Source organism: Acipenser ruthenus, chromosome 9 (genome assembly GCF_902713425.1).
Source record: "Acipenser ruthenus chromosome 9, fAciRut3.2 maternal haplotype, whole genome shotgun sequence".
Classification (NCBI taxonomy): Eukaryota; Metazoa; Chordata; class Actinopteri; order Acipenseriformes; family Acipenseridae; genus Acipenser; species Acipenser ruthenus.
Window position 1 is genome coordinate 10,660,044 of NC_081197.1, and position 20,779 is coordinate 10,680,822.

Consider the following 20,779-nt stretch of genomic DNA (forward strand, 5'->3'; position numbering starts at 1 on the left):
TGGTAATTCAAATGCATTCTTATTAAGTGAATATGTGAATCAGGATGGCAACAAACACCCTATCTGTTCAGTTGAAGTTGTGCAATATCAGACACATTTCTAATGGATGTATCACTGACCACGATATAGTATCAAATTATATTCGATGGAGTTCTGTGAGAAATTCATGAATATTTTCCTGATAGAAATACGTGCCTAGATAGCAATGATGTGAAGAACTCCCATGAACTGGTATACGTCAGTTTTTGCTACCTCATCAAAATGTGCTACCAGTACCAAAACGTGACGTTTATACATGTCATATTTTGCTGCCTTGTACAAATCTGGTACCTATACCAAAATTATATCTGCAGCTATACACTTTATTTTTGGTATAGTTAAAATAATCTAACAATTCATTTTGGTGGTTATATAGAGAAGTTAAAAAAAAAAAATTCTAAAAAGTATATAGCGGAACTAAAATGATGTAATCTAATTCAGGATTTCCCAATCCTGGTCCTGGGAAACCCTGAATTAGTGTCTGGTGGTTTTCATTCCAACTCAGTTCACAATTACTTAATTGAACCCTTAATTGAACTATTCACTAGCTTAAATTAGACTTTTTTTAAATAGTTTTCAGCTTTTAAACAGTTGGAGATTTCAAGTTAACTATACAATTTTATAAGTAACTTGAAATCAGAAACTTTTTAGGAGCTGAGAACAATTAAAAAGGTCTAATTAAGCACATTATTAGTTCAATTAAGGGTTTGAACTTGACCAATATCACCTGAGCAAGGTGACCCTTATCTACTGCAGAGAACTCAGTTTTGAGGATGGTACCAACAGCTTGGACTCCTTGCTAACTCCCCAGGTGTATCCAAAACGCAGGCCTTTGCTTTAAAAGCAAGAGAGGTTATTATTTTAAAGGCACTATAGCTCCCTGGATATGTGCCCTACCCATATACTGTACCTTAGGAATGAGAAGTATTGTTTTCTATTTAATTTCAGATAGATTAAGGATTTATATTCTGTGAAAGTAATCCTTTAAGGAGGAAAGTCTCCATGAAATGAAGACTGGAACACAGTGGAACATGAATATAGGCCATTACACGGCAAAATAATAAAGAGACTTGACATCAGAACAACACTTTCAACAGTAGTTTAACACGATCACACATTAAACAGTAAAGCAGTACAAACAAAATCAATAGCTGGTGGGTTTAGAAGACCTAGCACAGAAACAGTTCTTTATTGTTTTATAAAATAAAACACTTGTGATCACTGAGACACAAACTTTTGTCAGATATTTATTTATAGGTCTGTTGAACTACAGAGGGGGAACGGTTTCAAAGAAAGTTCAGATGCAAAGGGTATGGATTTTTGTGTTACACTATTTTTTTTTCAGACAACTAGCATGCATCTAAATCTTTGTATTTGCTTTTAAAAAGGCCCAAAATGATAATGAAATCACTAGAATTACAACAGTTTTGGCTTTCATGAAGAGCGAAAGGAAAGTTTTACAGTATACATTTACTGTATTTCAAGTTGGTGAGTTTGATGTTGTAGTTTTAATAATTAACTGTACTCTTTGCTGAAGTTGTTCATGTTTCAATCAACCCAACAGCGTACAACATGAAGGGTGGCATGGATAGACAATTCAGCTGCCTAGTAAAGAGGTACAATCGGGCAACAATTTAACAACAGGAGTCTGCTGAATGTTGCGTTCAAGTAAGGTCGGTCTGAACTACTGAAAAAAGACTCTTGCCAAACTGATCTGGATAGTAACTAATAATTTGCACAGTTCAGATTTTCCCAGTGTGTTCTCTTGCACGGTAGCATTTTCAGTGGTGACACATCCACTAAAAGTTTTGCAACCAACACGACTGTACAAGCTTTGGAAGGAGAATAAAATACAACACAGTTCAAAAGGGACAATAGGCCAACAGCTGAAAGTATAAAAATAAAATAAACTATTATCACTGGCGAGCTGAAGTATAAAAAATGTAGTTTGTACAAACATAAGTTTGTCAAGTAATTTCTATGAACTACACGATATCCTAATTTTCAGTCAATACATTTAATACAATTTTAACTTTGCTTTTTTTTTTTAACCAACAGATAAAAAGTCAAGTAACAAATGAACTACTGACTACATTAACATTCTTGAAGTTATTAAAGGTAGACAACATTATGGCTGGCATGTGTACGCTATTTATAAATCCCTATGATTTATATCTAATATAATACGTCTGAATTACAATTGTCTTTTTAAGTATAAAACCTTTGGGGAAAGAGATCTTCAGGGTTTCATTTTATCATGTATACTGCCCCTTGAGCAGGCAGACTAGTTTTTATAATCTGTGGAAAGAGGATATTAATGTGTATGCTGGAACTTCAATAGTAAATCAAAGGGCTTACAGCTGTGTTTCTACATCAAGAGGTAAAATTGGAGAGAGGAGTTAGTTTCTGTTATTATTATTATTATTATTTTTTTTTTTTACAGAATGAGTCATGCTTGCTTGAAATCAATTTCAGTGCAGTAGATGTTTCTACTGTTGGCATCTGTAGGTTCACTTAAGCCACTGATCAATAACATGTTGAAGGGTGTCTGGAGTAATATTTGTACTTTCAGTCTCCGAAACAAAGGGACTAAGCGATAGTGCAGTTTGTTCCTCCATTAAAAGCTTATTGACAGAATCTTACCATTCAAGGTGCATCATTTTGCGCTATTTTTATTTTTTAAGGATTTAATTGCATACATGGCACTGCCATGGCCAACTGGTGCGATTTCTGACCACCCCTGCTGCGTGTACAGCACATCGTAAGTCCGTATGAGATGACATACAGCACTGTATGAATTTCAAATCTATGCAGAAGTCACCTGGCTCAATATTTAGTATTCAGCAACTTTATCTCAATTTTTCCAGATGTCAAATTGATGTACAATATAACCCTGAAACTCTGGTGTCTCTCAAAGGTTATTTTCATGCATAGGCTTTAGTGGAAACAACACTTCTGTTGTGTATCATTGTGTATATTTTCTGTTCCATTTTTTATTTCAGGGGATATGTACTTCAGAACATGCCAGGCATACACAAAGGATTCCAACGCGTTGGGTTCTTCACTATTTTTTGAAGGTTTGAAAAAACCTGCGACCACGCAATAGATAATGCAGGATATTGAGTTTCGTCTCTTCAGGCAATGCATGAACAGCTAGTGCTAGCAAGTAGAAGTAGATTCCAGAAGTCTCTGCCGAACTTTTTTGTCTTCTTTCTCTTTTCTGTCATTTTTCACACCGTCTTCCAACGATTCATTTGAAAGGTCTGTGGGGAATACATTTGAAAAAAACATTTACAAAAAAATCACATTTAAAATCCCAGAGTTGCTTTCAGCAAATTTGTTTTTAATAAAACCTTTAATTGTCCTAATTTGTTTGTGATGTTTCCAACCATTTTCTTTGTGGTTATTATTACAATTATATTCTCTTTTAAGATATTTTGACCTGAATTCAAGAGCAGCTCTTCAGCTCCAGTTGCCAGATTATCTTTCGCCACAGAATATAGAGCAAAGTGTCTGTTTAGTTGTAACAGCCAGTGGCATCTAGTGAACAGGCATTGTGTACTGTGTGCAGATCTAGCCCGTGTTAGATATGTTGAGCCAAATCACCTTAACACACAGTCTATCTTACAGGCCTATACTGTAGAATTAAACACCATATTGGAGTAGATGCAAAACGAAGCACACAGAACAAATAGGAACATCACAATGAGGTTAGTGTACAGTGAATATGGAAATGTAATCTGATGCCACTTAATATAAAAATCAAACAGCATTTTGAGCCAATTCCGGGCTTTGTTGTGGAAGTCACACTTGAATTGACCTTAGTTTGTCTAGTTAAGCTCATTGTAAAACCTGGAATTTCCCAAAACTGATATACAAATCGGTGTCTTCTTTCTTCATCTTTCCATCCAAACAATTAGAACTACACTTTCGTACTCATGTATAGTCTCGCTATTTTCACAAAGCCAGTGCTGGCTATGTATGTCTCTCCAACTGCTGGCCTATATATGGGCACTCAATGGTATTTGAAACAAACCTGCCATCTTGGGAAATGCAATTTGCCTTTGGTACATCTTGACTTGGCAGCAAGAATGAACACGTCTAAAGAAATTGGAGCCTTTTAAAATGATGGAGCTGAGAAAGAGCAGAGGACAGAGGGTTCTCCTGGCAACTACTGACAAAAGAGTTCTCATCATATTACTTTGTGATTAATAGTACCGTCAGGCAAAGTATTAGCAGCAGAAATAAAGGATCAGAAACCTGTCTCAAAGCACCAGACAGGGAAGAAGACTTCTTTTAAAAGCAGTGCAATCAGTAAAGCCATTATGACCATCATGATTAGTCATGCTGCAAATGCAGTTCATTGTCCGTTCTCTTTCCCTTATTTGCTTGATTAAATATTACTTTCCAAGTCCATTACTAGATGCAATGCACTTTAACAAACCATGCCAGCACTCAAAAGACAGAAGCAGCACTAATGATGTTTATGAATATTAACGAGCACCAGTACATTAGCATAATTTGAACACTGATTGAACAGTCTGGAATTAAAAACTAGCCATAGACCACTTTCACTTTTTTATGAGGGTGCATCATTAATCCAGTGGGCTCCTGTGGCCACTTAGGTTTGCCCTTAAATCCTGTCTGACTGTAATCATTTGCTTTGGGAAACTTCTGATCTTTTTGATCCGCCATGATCATTATTGTTATTATTTATTTTTTAGCTGACGCCCTTATCCAGGGCGACTTACAATTGTTACAAGATATCACATTATTTTTACATACAATTACCCATTTATACAATTGTTTTTTTTTACTGGAGCAATCTAGGTAAAGTATCTTGCTCAAGGGTACAGCAGCAGTGTCCCCCACCTGGGATTGAACCCACGACCTTCCGGTCAAGAGTCCAGAGCCCTAACCACTACTCCACACTGCTGCCCCTGATGGAAAAATCACAGAAAAAACGTATTTGAAAGATTTAAGGTCCACATCTGGCTTGAATAATGACATTTTTGGAAAACTATGTTTTTTCTGTCAATTGATACAATATGCCCCGCCTAGAAAATAATAATCTGATGACTGTCAGTATCTCCTTTATGTAGCGTTATAAGTAAAACTTTGGTAGGCTGGCTTTAACTTTAATGTTAAAAGCTGAATACATTTAGTTGATACATCATTAGGTAATCTAACTTTTTTTTTTATATCATATTATTCAGTGACAACTGCAAAAACAGTGAAATGACAATTTCTTAAATCAGTGTGCTCTGCTGTGTCGTTTCTCAGGCAATGAAAGTGTGGGCAAGTATGAGTCATTTATTCTGTATGTTAAATGACAGCTGACAACCAGACTGCAGGAGCTACAGTACAGCAATTTCAGCATGGCATCAAATACCAGTAATAGGATGAGGCATATCTTTTTAGTATGGTTTTCAATTGTGTAACCCATCAATAGAAATGGGATGATTTCACTTGGAATGACCTGCACACTAACTTGCCTCAGGAATAGTTCCCTTTCTTCGTTCCACCTTGTCACATATAATGAAAGAGAAGCTATTTTGTAGTTACCTTGTGCTGTGCTCAGCTGCGGTCTGGTGAACTGATTTTCTAGAATAGTATTTCTTTAGATAAAACACAAGAAAGTTGTACATTTCCCCTTAATTAACACTCATTCACATTTTATCTCCCTTTTTTCCCCACCACCAGCCAGCTCTGTGCAATTATTGTACTCATATACTGTAGTAAAGTCAAAATGGACTATTTATTGATGAAAAACATTAAATACTAAACTAGTCCTGGCACCAAATGAAAAATTCACTGAACATGATCAAGGGCTGCGTAGAGGAAGACACCTTGGGAATCAATAATAGAAGATATGTGCTTATAACTTAGAAGAGCAAGGAGACTCCCCTTGGCTCACGGAGAGTCGCCCTCACAGAGGTGAGACCGAACCATTCAGTCTCCAAGGCTGGGAAGAAACCGATACATTCCCCAGGGGGATCTAGAGGAGAGAAATGGGAAGAAGACAGTGATAGATAAATTTGGCCAGGGGTCCCCCTTGACTCGTGGAGGACAAATCCAGCGGCGACTGGCCTTCTAAGGGTGCGAAGTGAGCTTCACTTACCCCAAGGGGGAGACCGTTACAGAGGAGGGTGCAGTTACAGAGGTGGAGTAGACGAACAGAAGAGGAAACGTATTGGGGGAGGAGGGGAGGATAGTGGAAAACAAAAAAAATGCAAGACACAAGAGCAAACTCAAGGCTTGGGGTTTAAATAGGGGATTAGCAGATGCTATTGGTAGGAAGGAAGTAGGGGGAGGAGCCCTCGTTCATGCCCCCCAAATAACACACAGGTTTACAAGATACAAAAAAAATCATCTGGCAGAATGAATGCAGCATATATAGTTTGGTATATCTGTAATAGATCAGGGTTTTGAGTTTTAGGGTGGTGGTAATAAAGTTGCCCCTGTTAGCATTGATATAAACCCCAATATGATGCAGCCACAATTCACAGTCAGGTGTTAAATGGGTACACACATCCATACCTGTACATGCAAACATTTACAGCTTCTGATTTCTCTTCAGTTAGGATATGTAACCCTATTTCTGAAATGCATAGCTTTTTTGAGTTACTATTCAATATATTGTATTTGCTTAAATACAAAAAAAGGGGAAAAAAGAAAAAACAAAATCGCCTACTACTGTAATTGTGCTATTTGGATTTCATTGTATTTATACATTTTAGTGTATATTATACAGGGCGGTTAAGCAGTGCTATCATTTCTACAAAGAAGTGTAATCAGGTTTTCGGTTTTCTTACCTTTTAGCTCAGTGGCACTGTTTCTGGGCTCCACCTCAGTTTTGTTGTGCTGCAGGAGTTTTCCGTCCACAGTGTCCGTCTTGACCTGGCCCAGGTTCCTCAGGAGGCACATGGCGTCGAAGCCTTCTTCCCCGTTAACCTGGAGGTGCTCCAGCACTTTGAGACACTTGTAGGATTTCAGCTCACTGAGGTTCTCCTCCAAGAAGAGCAAGTAGAGGCTCAGGTCGTCATAGAACCTAGAGCCAAATTCCAACACTCCGAAGGTTGGCAGGATTTGATAGGCCTTGAGGAAATCTGAGCTTTGCCTTATCGGCACCAGGATTGTGTAGATTACCACGGGTGCCAGCAGAGTGTAGACTATTAAGTTAACATAGCTAAGCAGCTGAAAGACTCCAACCGCTATGAGTTTGCATTGAAAAAACTGGGGAATGTCTGTTTGGTTTTTTAAGATTCCAGTTCGAATGCTGCACTTAAACTCATCGGTAATGGCCGCCAGGTTGATGTAATATCCCAAGTAGATGCAAGCGAATAGAAGTATGATGAAAGTTACGATTCGGCAGATGAGGTACTTGATAATCAGGTTTTTGGTAGATTTCTTTGTCTTTAGGTACTGTTCCACTAACGGATACCTAAAGCAGCCTTCAGTCAAGTCCCATAAACTAAGAAAAATATAAAAATGATGTTTTTATTTATTTGACAAGATATACATGGTGACAGCAGCACATACAGAACATTAAAAGGCATTTACGTATTAATTTAAGGAAACAGAACATTTCTGAATATATAGCCAACAGACACACGGTTGGTAAAAGATTTCTTTTTTTATTTGAGATTTTTATAAGACATTACTAAAGACATTGTGTACGATTCATTACAACACCCTAAACCTAGCCACGGTCTGAACCTAAACCTAATAACCTCATAAAAAGTTACTTCCTTTTTTTGTTGTTGCTGTAATGTACAGTTCGGACAGCTGACCCAGTCTCCCATAGCACTGTTTGAACCCATTTTCTTGCAGTTTTGTGGTGATTACATTGATATTGTGGTGTTATAATTTTAGGTGCCCAGTTTAACTGCTGAAACTGGACTAATTGTGACTACAAAGAGTAGGGCTGGGGATTTTCTAGATAATTGATTATAAAAACATGAAAGTAATTCATTTGATTGACCTGATTAAGTATTGCAGCACTAGATGAGAGATCCTACAAAATAAGGTGTGGTATGTTCTCTGTAAGGAGGGTATCGTGAATTCTTGTGTTTGTATACTAATGAAATACTGGTTCTCACCCCCCTCACCTTGTGCGTGTGTCCCCGGCTGCAGAGTCAAGCTTCCCGTTGCTGGTGAAGCTCTTGGCCAGCTTGATGGATCGGTTGTAGGACCTGTCCAGCTCCTCCATGATGAAGGCGAGGTCCGAGTACAGGTGCGGCGCCGCAGTGAAGCGCCAGAACAGGGACGGAATGTACATCAGAATCGCCACCAGCAACAGGATGTAGGGGAAAAACTAGAGAGTGGGGGAAAAAACAAACAAAAGAAAAGTCTATTTTAATGAATCTAAACATCTGTGGATCTAAACCCAGCTGCTGTTTTCCCCCAGGGTCCATTTACTGACATGCTGACCCAGGTTTTAAAATCCAGTTTCTACACGTCTTATTAGCATGAGCAATACTACCACTGGGCCCCCTTCTATTCTGTTGAAGATCTTTTTGTTCTCTGCTCCCATTTTATTCTTTAATTTGGACAATGCTGTTAATTTAAATGTTGCTGCTGCATCCTGTCATGTTAACAACGATTAACACACACACACACCTAAAACCCCACAGTTTATTATACAATTTTTTGCAATAAAAATGTTAATACAAATGTCCCTCTGGGGTAAGCCACTCATTTACAAGCAAGTGGCAGGAGTCATCTGTCACACAGATCATGCATATACACAGCATAATATATTGTAGATCCAGCCACAGATACACCACACATCTATAAGTGACTCATCGTCACAAAATGAGTCAGATGTTGCAATTACTCAACCACAGCCTGAATACATGTCATATTTCTCTACAGGACTCCTACAGTCATGTTTAAGAATAACTCACCATTTATCTGTCAATAAGCAATATCTAAAGGTGTTGAGGACAATATGACTACATCCGATAGTTCAAGTATTCTTTAGTCACTGTTCTCCACAGTGCAGTATCTGCATGCAGTATATAACTTTACTGTAAAAATAGGTATTATTGAAAGAGAAAATGATACAGTAGGTATCAAATCTTAACAAAGCTCTGGAAAATTATAAAAAAAACAAAAAACAAAAACACCTGAAGGGATATAAAAAAATAATCTTAAAAATGTATATAAAAAAAGAAATCCTTAAACTCCCTGTGTTGTAGATCTAAAGCAACTGACAGGGAAATGAAACCCCCACACATTTTGTTACTCAGCAACTACCCAGCTTGCTTTGCATTACATTTTAAAAATGTATTTTAGTAAGATATGCATATGTTCCATGTCAAGTTCCAATGTCATTAAGCAATATGAAAAGGCTACAGTTGTCTGTTAAAACAATTAGATGGCAACTTGCTACCTAAATGGCTACAAAAAGGATCATATATGCCACAAAATAATCCTGTGAAGTACAGCACTCCTGTACCTAAATCTACTATCTGTCAACTCAATGACGACATTTGGTACAGATCTGTTTTTAATGAGAAAACTACAGAAATAAGGTCAAACAGTGATACCTAGTGGAGAAAACGACATATGACATGCTTTGTAAATGTAAGAATAGCACAGATGTGTATTTTATATATAAAACTTTGTATTTTATTGTACTGGCTTTCTAAAATTAGATTTTTATGTTTTAATCAAAAAACAGCAGCTCCTCTTCTTGGCTCTCTTCCTGCTACCATGCTCTGAAATACCCCATTTCATTACAATTGAATACAGTAAGTGCTTCTCTAGAGACATGTAAAACATGTAAGTGTGCCATACAGACAGCCTCTGCACACACCAAGACTATACCCTCAAAAACTTTAGAAAGTTAATCACGTTTGACAAGCGCTTCTCTAGATACTGTTAAAGTGTAAGTATGACATACATACAGACAGACAGACACACAGCCTTTACTGATCCCTATTCTCTGATACAGGTACTATACTTCTACATAACCTGTGCTAAAGAATGTCTTTGCCAAGTGTTATCCCCATTACTTGAGAACCATTTAAAAGGTCAATTTCTGCCAAAGAACACAGGTTGACAACCTCATGGTATTTACTCACCTGCTGCCTTTATACTATTCATTCTAAAGGGGAAAAAACAACCTGGTCAGGTCTCACATTTAGCAAAAAAAATAACAAGATGTACAACACGCCCCTTGAATTTATAATTTAACATTTTTACATTAAAAAAAGCACAAGAGTATGCCAAATGCACCAGATCCGCTTTCACTATTTGAAGTGTAAATGGTTCCCAAAGAGAAAATGTAAAGTAAAATACTTACATCTTAAAACTTTGTAAGAGTTTGTATTACTACTCTTTAATCATTAAACAGTTTTACAGGTCTTCCCTTGTTATACCAGCAAGTGCCAGACAAGGATGATACAGCGAGGGTGGCAATATAACAAGATTCATTAAGAAGTCAATAAACAGAGAAAGCTACAATCACAATGTTTCATTGTTCAGCACTATGCTAGTGTGTTCTTTACAGAAAGAATGACGACAAGGTTAAAGACCGACAGCATTTGCTAGGAGTATGAAAGTAAAGTGCGGGAGACTGCATGTATCTACATTTTATTATTATTTGTTTATTTAGCAGACGCCTTTACCCAAGGCAACTTACATAGACTAGGGTGTGTGAACTATGCATCAGCTGCAGAGTAACTTACAATTACGGCTCACCCGAAAGACAGAGCACAAGGAGGTTAAATGACTTGCTCAGGGTCACACAATGAGTCAGTAGCTGAGGTGGGATTTAAACCGGGGAACTCCTGGTTAGAAGCCCATTTCTTTAACCACTGGACCACACAGCCTCCATTTGCCCGGTTAGGTGCATTGGTAGACGGCAGGTTGCAGTACAAAGGAAACTTATACTGTGTGAGTGTCTACTGTAGCAGGCACCATAGTTGTAATATTGGGGTCTATTTTAATGATCTCAGCAGTTAAATATGGACATCCTTTAACTCTACATTAATCACAATGACATGCATGCAGGTAGTTTAATTTCTGCTTTACTGCTTAATAACATTATCAGTAAGGACAGCAGTAGAGCAGGGTTATGATGTGTAATACTGTATGGCTGCATTAAAATGAAAGGCCTCCAATCATCATGTTACACATTTATAACACTTTTTTGTATGCATTGAATAAGATCAGATGGATTTCTTGGGAGGAAACACATTTTGCAGGCAGGATCTTCATCACAGAGCGGACTTGTGTACAAGAGAGTGCTTTTATGTTGTTTGACCTTCAGATTTGAGTCGTCACCGCCGGTCTCAAGTGCTCTCATCTGTGCTTCTAACTGGAAAATCCTGATGCCAGCTTTTAGCACATGAAAGATCAGACACAACCAACATAATAAACTCACATGGGATTGCATGCTGAAGAAGTCAAATTCAAGCACTACTGAAACAAAAGTTACCTCATTAGATTAATTGGGCACAGGATCAAAAAAGCAAGGGATTTAAAAACACTACCATTTTATTTGGAAGGGGTTTACAGTGTAGAATAGCTCAAATCTTATGTTACCGTGGTGGAGGGGAGGACTGATCACAAAAACAAATATTTTTCAAAATCTTTATTGGGTGGTAGGCCAGAAATAAAGGGGTACTTTCCACTGGAAAGCTTAAATAACTAGGAGAACAGAAGTGTGCTTTTAGCCCTCTTTGAAACATGGCAGTGTTGGCCTGCGCTTGTGGGTGTCTAGACTGTGCTACTCTATGCAGGAATGTTCTGGTGCTCAATTTTGGAAAGTCCCAGATTTCCAGTACTTATAATATGGCAATTGGATTAGGATCACATGCACAGGGCTGGGGGTGTTGAGATCAAGTACAGTAAAAAAAAGACTTACTTTCACATCATTTTATCCCTGTCAACATTTGATACTGCGACTCATGTTTGTTTGAGCGGAAACAGATCTTTTAATAGTAAACATGAGGGATCGACCACATGATATATATATTTTTTTTACAGAATTTTTATTTTAAAACATATAGGTTAAAGGGTTTTATGAAACAGTGAGAAAATACAACACTCTTTTTTGTATTGTGTGTATATTATATTTAATTTTACTTTTTTTATGTACAATTTTTATCTAGCAATTACAGTGTATAACACTCTGCTGTTGCTTGGTAATCCTGGCAGAACTCTGCTTGTTAGAGGATTGAGTGTATGGTGCAGATGCAGCTGCTTCCATCAAGACCAGATTTAATTTGAAAACTGAAGGAACGCTTATGGCATTCGCAGTGTCTAGAGACCCTTTTGAATGGTCATGCGTTCTTTGTGTTACTATCATTTGCAGAAAGCACTCCGCTCCTAGTTCACTTTGCTTTGAAAAAGAATCTGTGTGTAAAACTCTCAAACTTCACAAACACTTGACAAGAAAGTGTGCCGAGAATGTACAGTGTGCTGAAACTGCATACAGCTTCACCAGACGGGCATATTTGGCAACTGTAAGAAACTTTCCGAAAAAGTCAAACCCACATTTTCTACACATTATATCAAGTCCCAAAAAAGGCAGAGGACTCATTACTTCATGCAGGTACAGCCGAACATGGTCTGTCTTTACTTACCCCAAAATAACATTTAGTGAAAGTTGCTGACTGGGAGATTTCACAGGAACAGAGCCCAGGCTCAATGCAGTGGTCTTCTGTTTCACAATATAAAGATTCACAAATCTGGTTTCATCACGCTGACAGCAAACTTGACCACAGTGCTATATATGCTGCTCCCCTTGCTGAAATGTATAAACAACATGAGCAGAGACAGAAGAGCCTACAGTACCTTATGCAGCCAGAGGGGAACCCTTTCAGAGTCGTTCTGCGACAGGTGGTGTTTCTGCACCGCGGCCCAGCAGAAGGAATCCACAAAGGCGGCCTGTCGCCAGGAGAACGAGCTTGGGGAGAAGCAGCTGATCTGGGTGCCTGGGGACACAAACAATCATATTAACTTTCCCTTTTTCTTCAGGCAAAAAACCAAACAAGTACTTTGGTAACATAATCCCCTGAAACGGTAAATATTAATAAATTAGAGCCATCAGAAAAACAGAAAAAAAACACTTCCATGAACTACAGTCTCATGGTTAGTAGATACTGTAAGCATGATATATGGACAGACATGTCCTCATCCAATACTGTATATCCCCACATTCTGATACTGTCTTGTGCATAAGAATATCCTTACCAAATGTCATCCCAATTGTGTAAACAATAATCTAGGTTTAAAAATGTAAGTGTGACATGCAGACTGATGGACAGGTGCCTCCATATATTCAGAGGTTCTGGTACTCTTACAAAAAGTTTCAACATATCAATTCATTTTTCAAGATCTTATAAATCGTGTGTGGAAACACTAGGCACTGACTGAATGTTGCCAGAGACACTGTATGCAACCCATGTTGGGAAAACATACCGTATATCTTTTTCAAGGCTTGTTTTACAAATTCACACAACCATAAAAACACCTAACAAAATAATTGTAACAACAATTAACAACAAACCAATGGTTTATTTCCTATAACTGCATGTAGTAGTACAATACATCACAGGTATTGGTCATTGAGATACTGGAGTACAGAGGTTCATCCACAAACAGGAACACAACTCTAAATTGAGAAACCATTTCTTGTTAAGAAGTTGTAAAGGAATGAAACCATAGTCCCTGCAGAGTTATGGCACAGGTCCCATTAAAACTCCTGATTTACAAGACTATACATGCATGTCCGTCTTTTAAACAAAGGTACATATGCATCCCCACCTCACTTTACAAAACTGAAAGCAATTCTTGAATACCCTGAAATGTCACAATTGCATACATTTGTGATGTCAGATCATGCAGAAGTCACTTGATTTTGTAAACATGAACCACAGAATAAAGCAGCAAAAACCAAGTGAACAGAGCCCTTTGTGCCTGTGTGAGGTCACCATGCAGAACAAACAGATCCAGTATATGGATTCTGTCTCTGTGGCAGCCCTGTGTCATTCAGCAGCAACCTGCCACAGAGAACACTGTTGTTATCCAGCCATTATCACAACAACAACCTGGGTTACATCTGCACAGCAGTCCTCACACTACAAGGTTATTGTGTATCATGGGGAGAGCATTTCAGAGCCTAGGTGCCTGACTGCAAAAGGCCCTATCACCCATAGAATAGAGCCTGGTTTTGAGGACACTTAAAAACCCAGAGGCCGCAGTTACAGTACACACAGGAATGTAACTAGTTAATAGGTCTGAAATGGAACTTGGAGCCACACCAAGGCCTTATAATGTCAACAGCAACACTAAAATCAACCCTACTCTTAACAGGCAGCCGATGCAATGATGCCAGAGCAGGTGTTATATATTCACAGGAATTAGATCTAATTAAGACCAAAGCATTGCAGTAGTTGAAATGAGACAAACACACGCACTAGCTTCTCCGCATCAGGTAAAGAAAGAATAGATCACAGTCGGGCAATGTTAAGTACTGTAGCTGGAAAAATGACACCTTGGTGGCATGAGGCTCAGAGGTTAGACTAGGGTCAAAAATAACACCAAGATGTCTAACTTCAGAGCTACACCTAATTTAAGCCCATCAATAACCATGCTGAAGCTGTCAAGTTTGCACAATTGATTCAGAGAGCCAAGCAACATCACCTCTGTCTTCTCACAATTCAACTGCAAAAAATTCTGTTGCAGCTAGAATTTAACTTCTGCCAAGCAGAAAGATATAGTAAAGATAGGAAATAAATCCACCCATGATACATTTTTTGGGGAAAAAGAAAAACCCCCACACACAACAATCAATGCAAAAACACTCTGGACTGTATTTTGAAGTGTAAAGAGTCTGAGAGGAATTAAACAATTGTTACAGTATATAACAGCCAATAGCACCTGAGCTAGTCACACCCTGGAATGGGATCCCCTTTTAAACAGTACATGTTTTGCATGCAGTTGAACTGCATTGCACTGCTCTTCTACCTGAATTGTCACACCCATTTCTGGTTTGGCATGATTCAAATGCAACATAATGCACAGTATGCTATGAGGCGCCGTTAGGGACATAATTCAAACTGACACCTCATACACTACACACTGAAATATCATACACTAGCTACATGGTGAAATCTACTCTGTGAAATCGCATAGGCCACTAACATTTTTTTCCAGGTCTTTAGCCATTGATGATTTAAAGAGACACTATACACTGAAATCGCATACACTATATACTGAAATTGCCTGCAGTACACAATGTAAACTCATACACTACACACTGAAATTGCATACACTATACAGTGAAATCACATGCACTACAAAGTGAAACTGCATATACAGTACACCCTCGCTAGAACGCCCTTCATTATAACGAACCTTCAGCTATAATGAACCTGACCCCTGGACCCCAAATAAAAATATATAAAAAAGATAATATAAGCACACACTGTCAACATCCCAGTCTGTATGCATGGGATGCCACCTCCGGAGTGAAATCAGCTCTATTTTTTTAATAAAAAGCGCACACTGTGTAACTATGCATCTGAAACAAAAATTATTTAATGAATAGGATAAAGCAAAGGCAGAATACTACATACGTGAAATGAAAAGGGACATGTAATACTACTATTATTCACAATCTCATCTCATTAACTTACTCCAACAGTTTGTCGTTCATTTTTATTGTCCTTTTCGCTATAACGAACCCCTCGATAGAACAAACAAAAGGCTTGGACCCTGACAGGTTTGTTATAGCGAGGGTGTACTGTACTACATAATTAAAAAAAGATTACTTTATTTATTTATTTATTCTTTTTTTTCTTAAACAGCAGACACACAAGCACAGACAAAAAGAGAATTAAATTTGTGAACACAAAAGTGCTATCAGGAATCGTGACCCTATAAATCAACAGTAACAAGACATTTTACTCCAATGGGACATGACAGCTGCTCCGTTACATTGTTGGTTATTAAAATATTACATTACTGGGTGCCTGGTTGTTTTGCTATATTCCTGTATATGAACCTGCACAACTGAGTATAACCAAGCACCCCAAAGTAGGTTTTAGAAGCAGGTTCAGCACTATTTGGCCTGCTGAATAACACAGTGTTGTAACCTCTAAAAATACCTTTGGGGATATAAACAATAAAAACTGTAAACAAGGTCTCTTTCAGATAAAGTACGACTTTTTTTTAAAGCTACAGTATATATACAAATTACACAGAAACTGTGTAGGCAATGTTCTATCCCTTGTTCTTGTGTATTTTGCTGCCATCAAGCGATGGCCTAACAACTACTGTACTGCACAACAATGCTAGCATTTAAAATGTCTTGCTCTCGCAAACATTTCATGTTTTACAGTATATGTTTTGCGGCTCTCGGCCGTATGAAAATTTTGGTACTGTGGCTTTCGTGTCCATTTTAGCTGTTGTTTTCACGGTAGCAGACAGAATCACGTGACACACACCAGTGCTCTGATTGGTTATTGCCTGGAACCTGTTGCCTGGAGTAGGGTTGCTGTCCGCCTGTCCAATCGCGTTGCCAGACGGCTGCCAGAACGTTTACAATACGTTGTCAGGGCTGTTACACGGGGCAATCCTCACAGGATTTGGTCACAGGCGATGAAAGTTGCTAGTATTATCTCGTGTAACAAGGGCTTAACAGTGCCTCATCGTATGCTGAGGACTCTAGAAATGAAGTGCAATTTTCTGTGATGTCACAAGTGCAATTTTGTTTTATGTAAATTCTTCCCAGCTGGGTTTGTAAAAAAAAAAAAAAAAAAAGTGTGTGCATGTTTAAAGCATTGAAAACCAGCAGACAGAATGTTACTAGCATACTATTCTAGATTGTTTGTCATATTGTGGACTAAATAATAAGCAGCCGACTCCCACTCTCCCCTCAATAGAGCATGTTTTTCATTATTTTCTTATTCCACTTTATAGCACCAACTCTATGTTTTAGTTTTTCTTCAGTTGTTTTTAATTTGTAGGGTTACAATTTAGTGGCGTTGTCCCCTTTGCTTTCAGAATTTATCCAGCTACCTTTCTGTATCAGTGTTGTTACTGTCTTTTCAATGTGACACTAATGGTGTGATACCAACCACTTGATACAAACCATCTGATACAAGGAAACTGCTGATGGTTATCTCAATGCCGATATCTTTAACCACAATCTGGCACTTCCCAGAAGGATCCAATTAAATCTCCTCATGCTCAAAATTGTTTTCAAAATTGTATTCAGCAGTACACAGGGGCTTTCAAAACACGTGGGTACTGCACCTTTTTCTTGGTAAAGAAAAAGGTAGCAATCTTTGGGATCTGGCTATTTAAAAGAGACTGGCTATGTGGTCCAGTGGTTAAAGAAACTGGCATGTAACCAGGAGGTCCCCGCTTCAAATCCCACCTCAGCCATTGACCCATTGTGTGACCCTGAGCAAGTCACTTAACCTCCTTGTGCTCCGTCTTTCGGGTGAGATGTAATTGTAAGTGACTCTGCAGCTGATACATAGTTCACACACCTTAGTCTCTATAAGTCGCCTTGGATAAAGGCATCTGCTAAATAAACAAATAATAATAATACCACCACTAAAGAAAAATGGGTGTGGTTTTCATGTTTTAGGTTGCTGTCGTTAACCTAATTTAAGTCTGAATGCGCTGGTGCAGTGTGCACATTATCACATATCACTGTCTGCAGTGCCAGTCTTTGTTGTGCCTTATAATTTAAATGCAGATTCCTGTGTGCCTGGGTGTAATAAGTAGGTATGCTGCAGTTCCTTTGTTGTCTGCAAAAAGAGGATACATTATTCATGCTGCTCTTTTGGGAGCACAAGGACTCCCTGTGGGCCTCCATCTCCTTAGACTTTCCAGGCAACTCATGTAGAAAAAAAATAGAGCACTTTAATTAGGATCGCATCTTCTTACACTGAAGAAGGCACAGCCTGAAACGTTAGTCCACATGCCTTAAATCTGAGGTCGAGTTCAGCAGAACATCATCAGGGAATCTCTCTGGTTGCAACAATCACCATTCCTCTTATTATAAAATCCAGCTGTTTCTTATTCTCGAAGAGTATATTACATCAACCTCGTGGTTTCTTTTAGGGTTTTTTTGGTGTAGTTTTAGTGTTTTTGAATGTATGGATGCACATATATTGTTTTTAAATGACCTTTTCTCTAAAAGTTCAAGTTAATGGCACAGTATTTACAGTTTATAAAGTACACTTTGTTGCTTTCCTGGATAACCACTTAAATTAATTATACGCGGGTATCTATGGGATGGATTTTATAGACTTTTTTTTTTTTTTTTTTTTTTTTTTTTACCAGCGAGTATATGGGGGAGGGGAATTAATTTGCTTTATAGGTGTTAAAGGTTGCTTGATTCCACCATGGGCAAAAGTGCTATACCATTAGAAACAAAATAACACAGTAAATATATATATATGGTTTCATTTCGTTCTCCAATTTTTGTTTTATTTTTTTTACGGTTAATTCATCAATGGAACGCAGCTACAGACTGGTAAGCATTTGTCACACAAGAACATTCATTCAGTGACAGTTAACTTCACGGAAGGTTTACTTGGTAAGCTCATGCATGTGTAATACTACACCAGCTACAGAAGAACAAAGCGTTTTTTTTTTGTTTTTTTTTTTTAGCTTAGTAATAATCTGTCCGAATTTTACAATGCATTTCAGTGTACAGTCACTTAGGCTGCATACCGTATTGACATGACAAAGGCGCGGTGATTCCTATCAAAAACACACCCACCATTCAAACTGTTTTACGTACATACACTTTCAACTGACTACTGTATTAATGCATTTGTGGGATTTACTACTCCGTTTATATACTTCTTTATGAAGCAAACATCTTATGATAATCTAGTCTTTACGCCTGCTTCCAGTACTTACCTACAGATACCTCCTGAGCAAATGCAAGTGAAATCAACAACAAAGGCAGTCCCACGGAGATGCAAGTGACAATTTTATCCACGGCAAGTTCCAGTCGGACCCCTTTGTATTTAGACTCCGATGGTTCTTTAAGCAGAAAATCCGAAAACACATACTCCGTGGCTACGTGTGCAATGGCCATAGTGACACCAAGTATATCTTCTGGACCAAAGAAGGAGATCGCGGTTTCAAATTTAACTCACAGGGCTGTCGATTCAACAGTCATTGCGGGAGAACAACAAATATCCAGTGTCCCTGGTCGCGTGCACTACGACTACTACAATAGTCAACTCATTCTGTCATTTGATGGCTTTAAGTTGATTACACAACACCAGGCTTACAACACGGAGGACGTACTTTGTATCTGCTGCTGTCCCCCGACGCCGAGATTTTTTTTTTTTTTTTACACCCTACTTCTCTTCCGGAAAGCCAACACTTTTTAAAGGTGGTTTGGAATACATGGAACAAATTAACTTTCAAAGTGGTATTATTTCAACAATTATTTGTTTTTGAGTTTTAATAAAACACTACAATTCTTGAAAACCCACTTGCACCGCTAAAGGTTTATTTATCTAAAATGCAATCGCATTGTCGATCGTTACTTGTTTTTGCAACCTTAAAACTTAGGACCTGAAGAATCTGAAAGTAAATTCTCCAGAAGCAGCTACTTCACAGAAGTTATGCATTGATGTACAAGATGCTTAAAGTTCTGAATGTACTGTAGGCTCGCAATTAATACAATTTCATATTTAGTACAATGATAGTTTAGGGTTTACAAAATAGGTCAAATTACTAAAAAAAATTATAAAACAGTCAATTATAATTATAAAAGATAATGATAACAGACAAAAATATATCATATTAATTTAACAGGACAAAATAAACGTGTTTTACATACAGTACATATTTAATATCGAGAGGAATCCCTTATTTACATTTCCTTTCCCGTGCAATTTCGTTTCGATTTTGTTTTAATGGAGTCTCTACATTTAAAGTAAACTATTTCAAAGTTTAACAATGATTTCTTTTTCCAGTATTCGTAACCTGCACAAAAGATATCACGACCAATCACAGTAAACCTGGGGTAGGTGACAGCACGTCCACAATGTCATCATGTCACGTGGCTGTACATGCTTCTCTACATGTAAAGCCACGCATGGAGCAAGCGCTGTGAGTCAGCAAAAATGCTTTAAAATATAGGGAATTACGTTTTGCATGCATTTTTGGTTTATTAATTAAGTGATTAATTAATCACTGTATTAATAATAGGAGTATAACTGTGTAAACACGTATGTAAATATCTGTGCACACCTCTGATGTTTGTAAACCATATCACAGATCAGCTGATGCAATAAAGCATAGTTTTTTATTGGGTGTACAGCAAAAATAATGCATTTTTACAATATTCACTTTTTTATATTAAACAGTGATTTTACTGTAGCTTATTTAACCCTTTAATTGTCAAAACTTTATAATACACATTTGCAATAATATGTTTATATAACCCCCAAATCAAATCAAATCAAAACAAAAAGGAATCTTGTTTCAAATGATTTGCTCTTTTAGTTATGGAGGTCGGTCCTATAGTCATGCGGCAACATTGCCAGGTAGGTGAAAGATATGGTCACATGGCAAATGCCATAAAACGGATCTAATTCTCGCTCTCTGTACTGTAACTGTTCAGATGACCTTTAATCTTCATTTTACAAATAATTGCCCATATTTACTAGCCCCAAAAGTAACCCTATAGTTACCAATAGTTGAACTAAGTTGCTAAGTAGCCATATGACTGCAGAAT

At 37.8% G+C, this 20,779-nt stretch overlaps 1 protein-coding gene across 2 annotated transcripts; it reads right to left on the reverse strand.

Annotated features, from left to right (window-relative positions):
- Positions 1–957: 957 nt before the first annotated feature.
- LOC117973029 (pannexin-1-like) lies at positions 958–19,394 on the reverse strand. Of its 2 annotated transcripts, none has more exons than XM_034923938.2 (5): positions 18,943–19,393; positions 12,850–12,989; positions 8,151–8,356; positions 6,855–7,513; positions 958–3,302 (listed from the first exon to the last, which is right to left on the reverse strand). In XM_034923938.2, exons 1-5 carry the CDS (start codon positions 19,121–19,123, stop codon positions 3,199–3,201), a joined length of 1,290 nt encoding a protein of 429 aa, XP_034779829.2. In that variant the 5' UTR covers positions 19,124–19,393; the 3' UTR covers positions 958–3,198. The 2 variants fall into 2 exon arrangements, with proteins under 2 accessions (XP_034779829.2, XP_058887094.1); XM_059031111.1 differs by lacking the exon at positions 958–3,302 and adding an exon at positions 5,779–6,037 and having other exon boundaries at positions 18,943–19,394.
- Between the last annotated feature and the right edge of the window lie 1,385 nt (positions 19,395–20,779).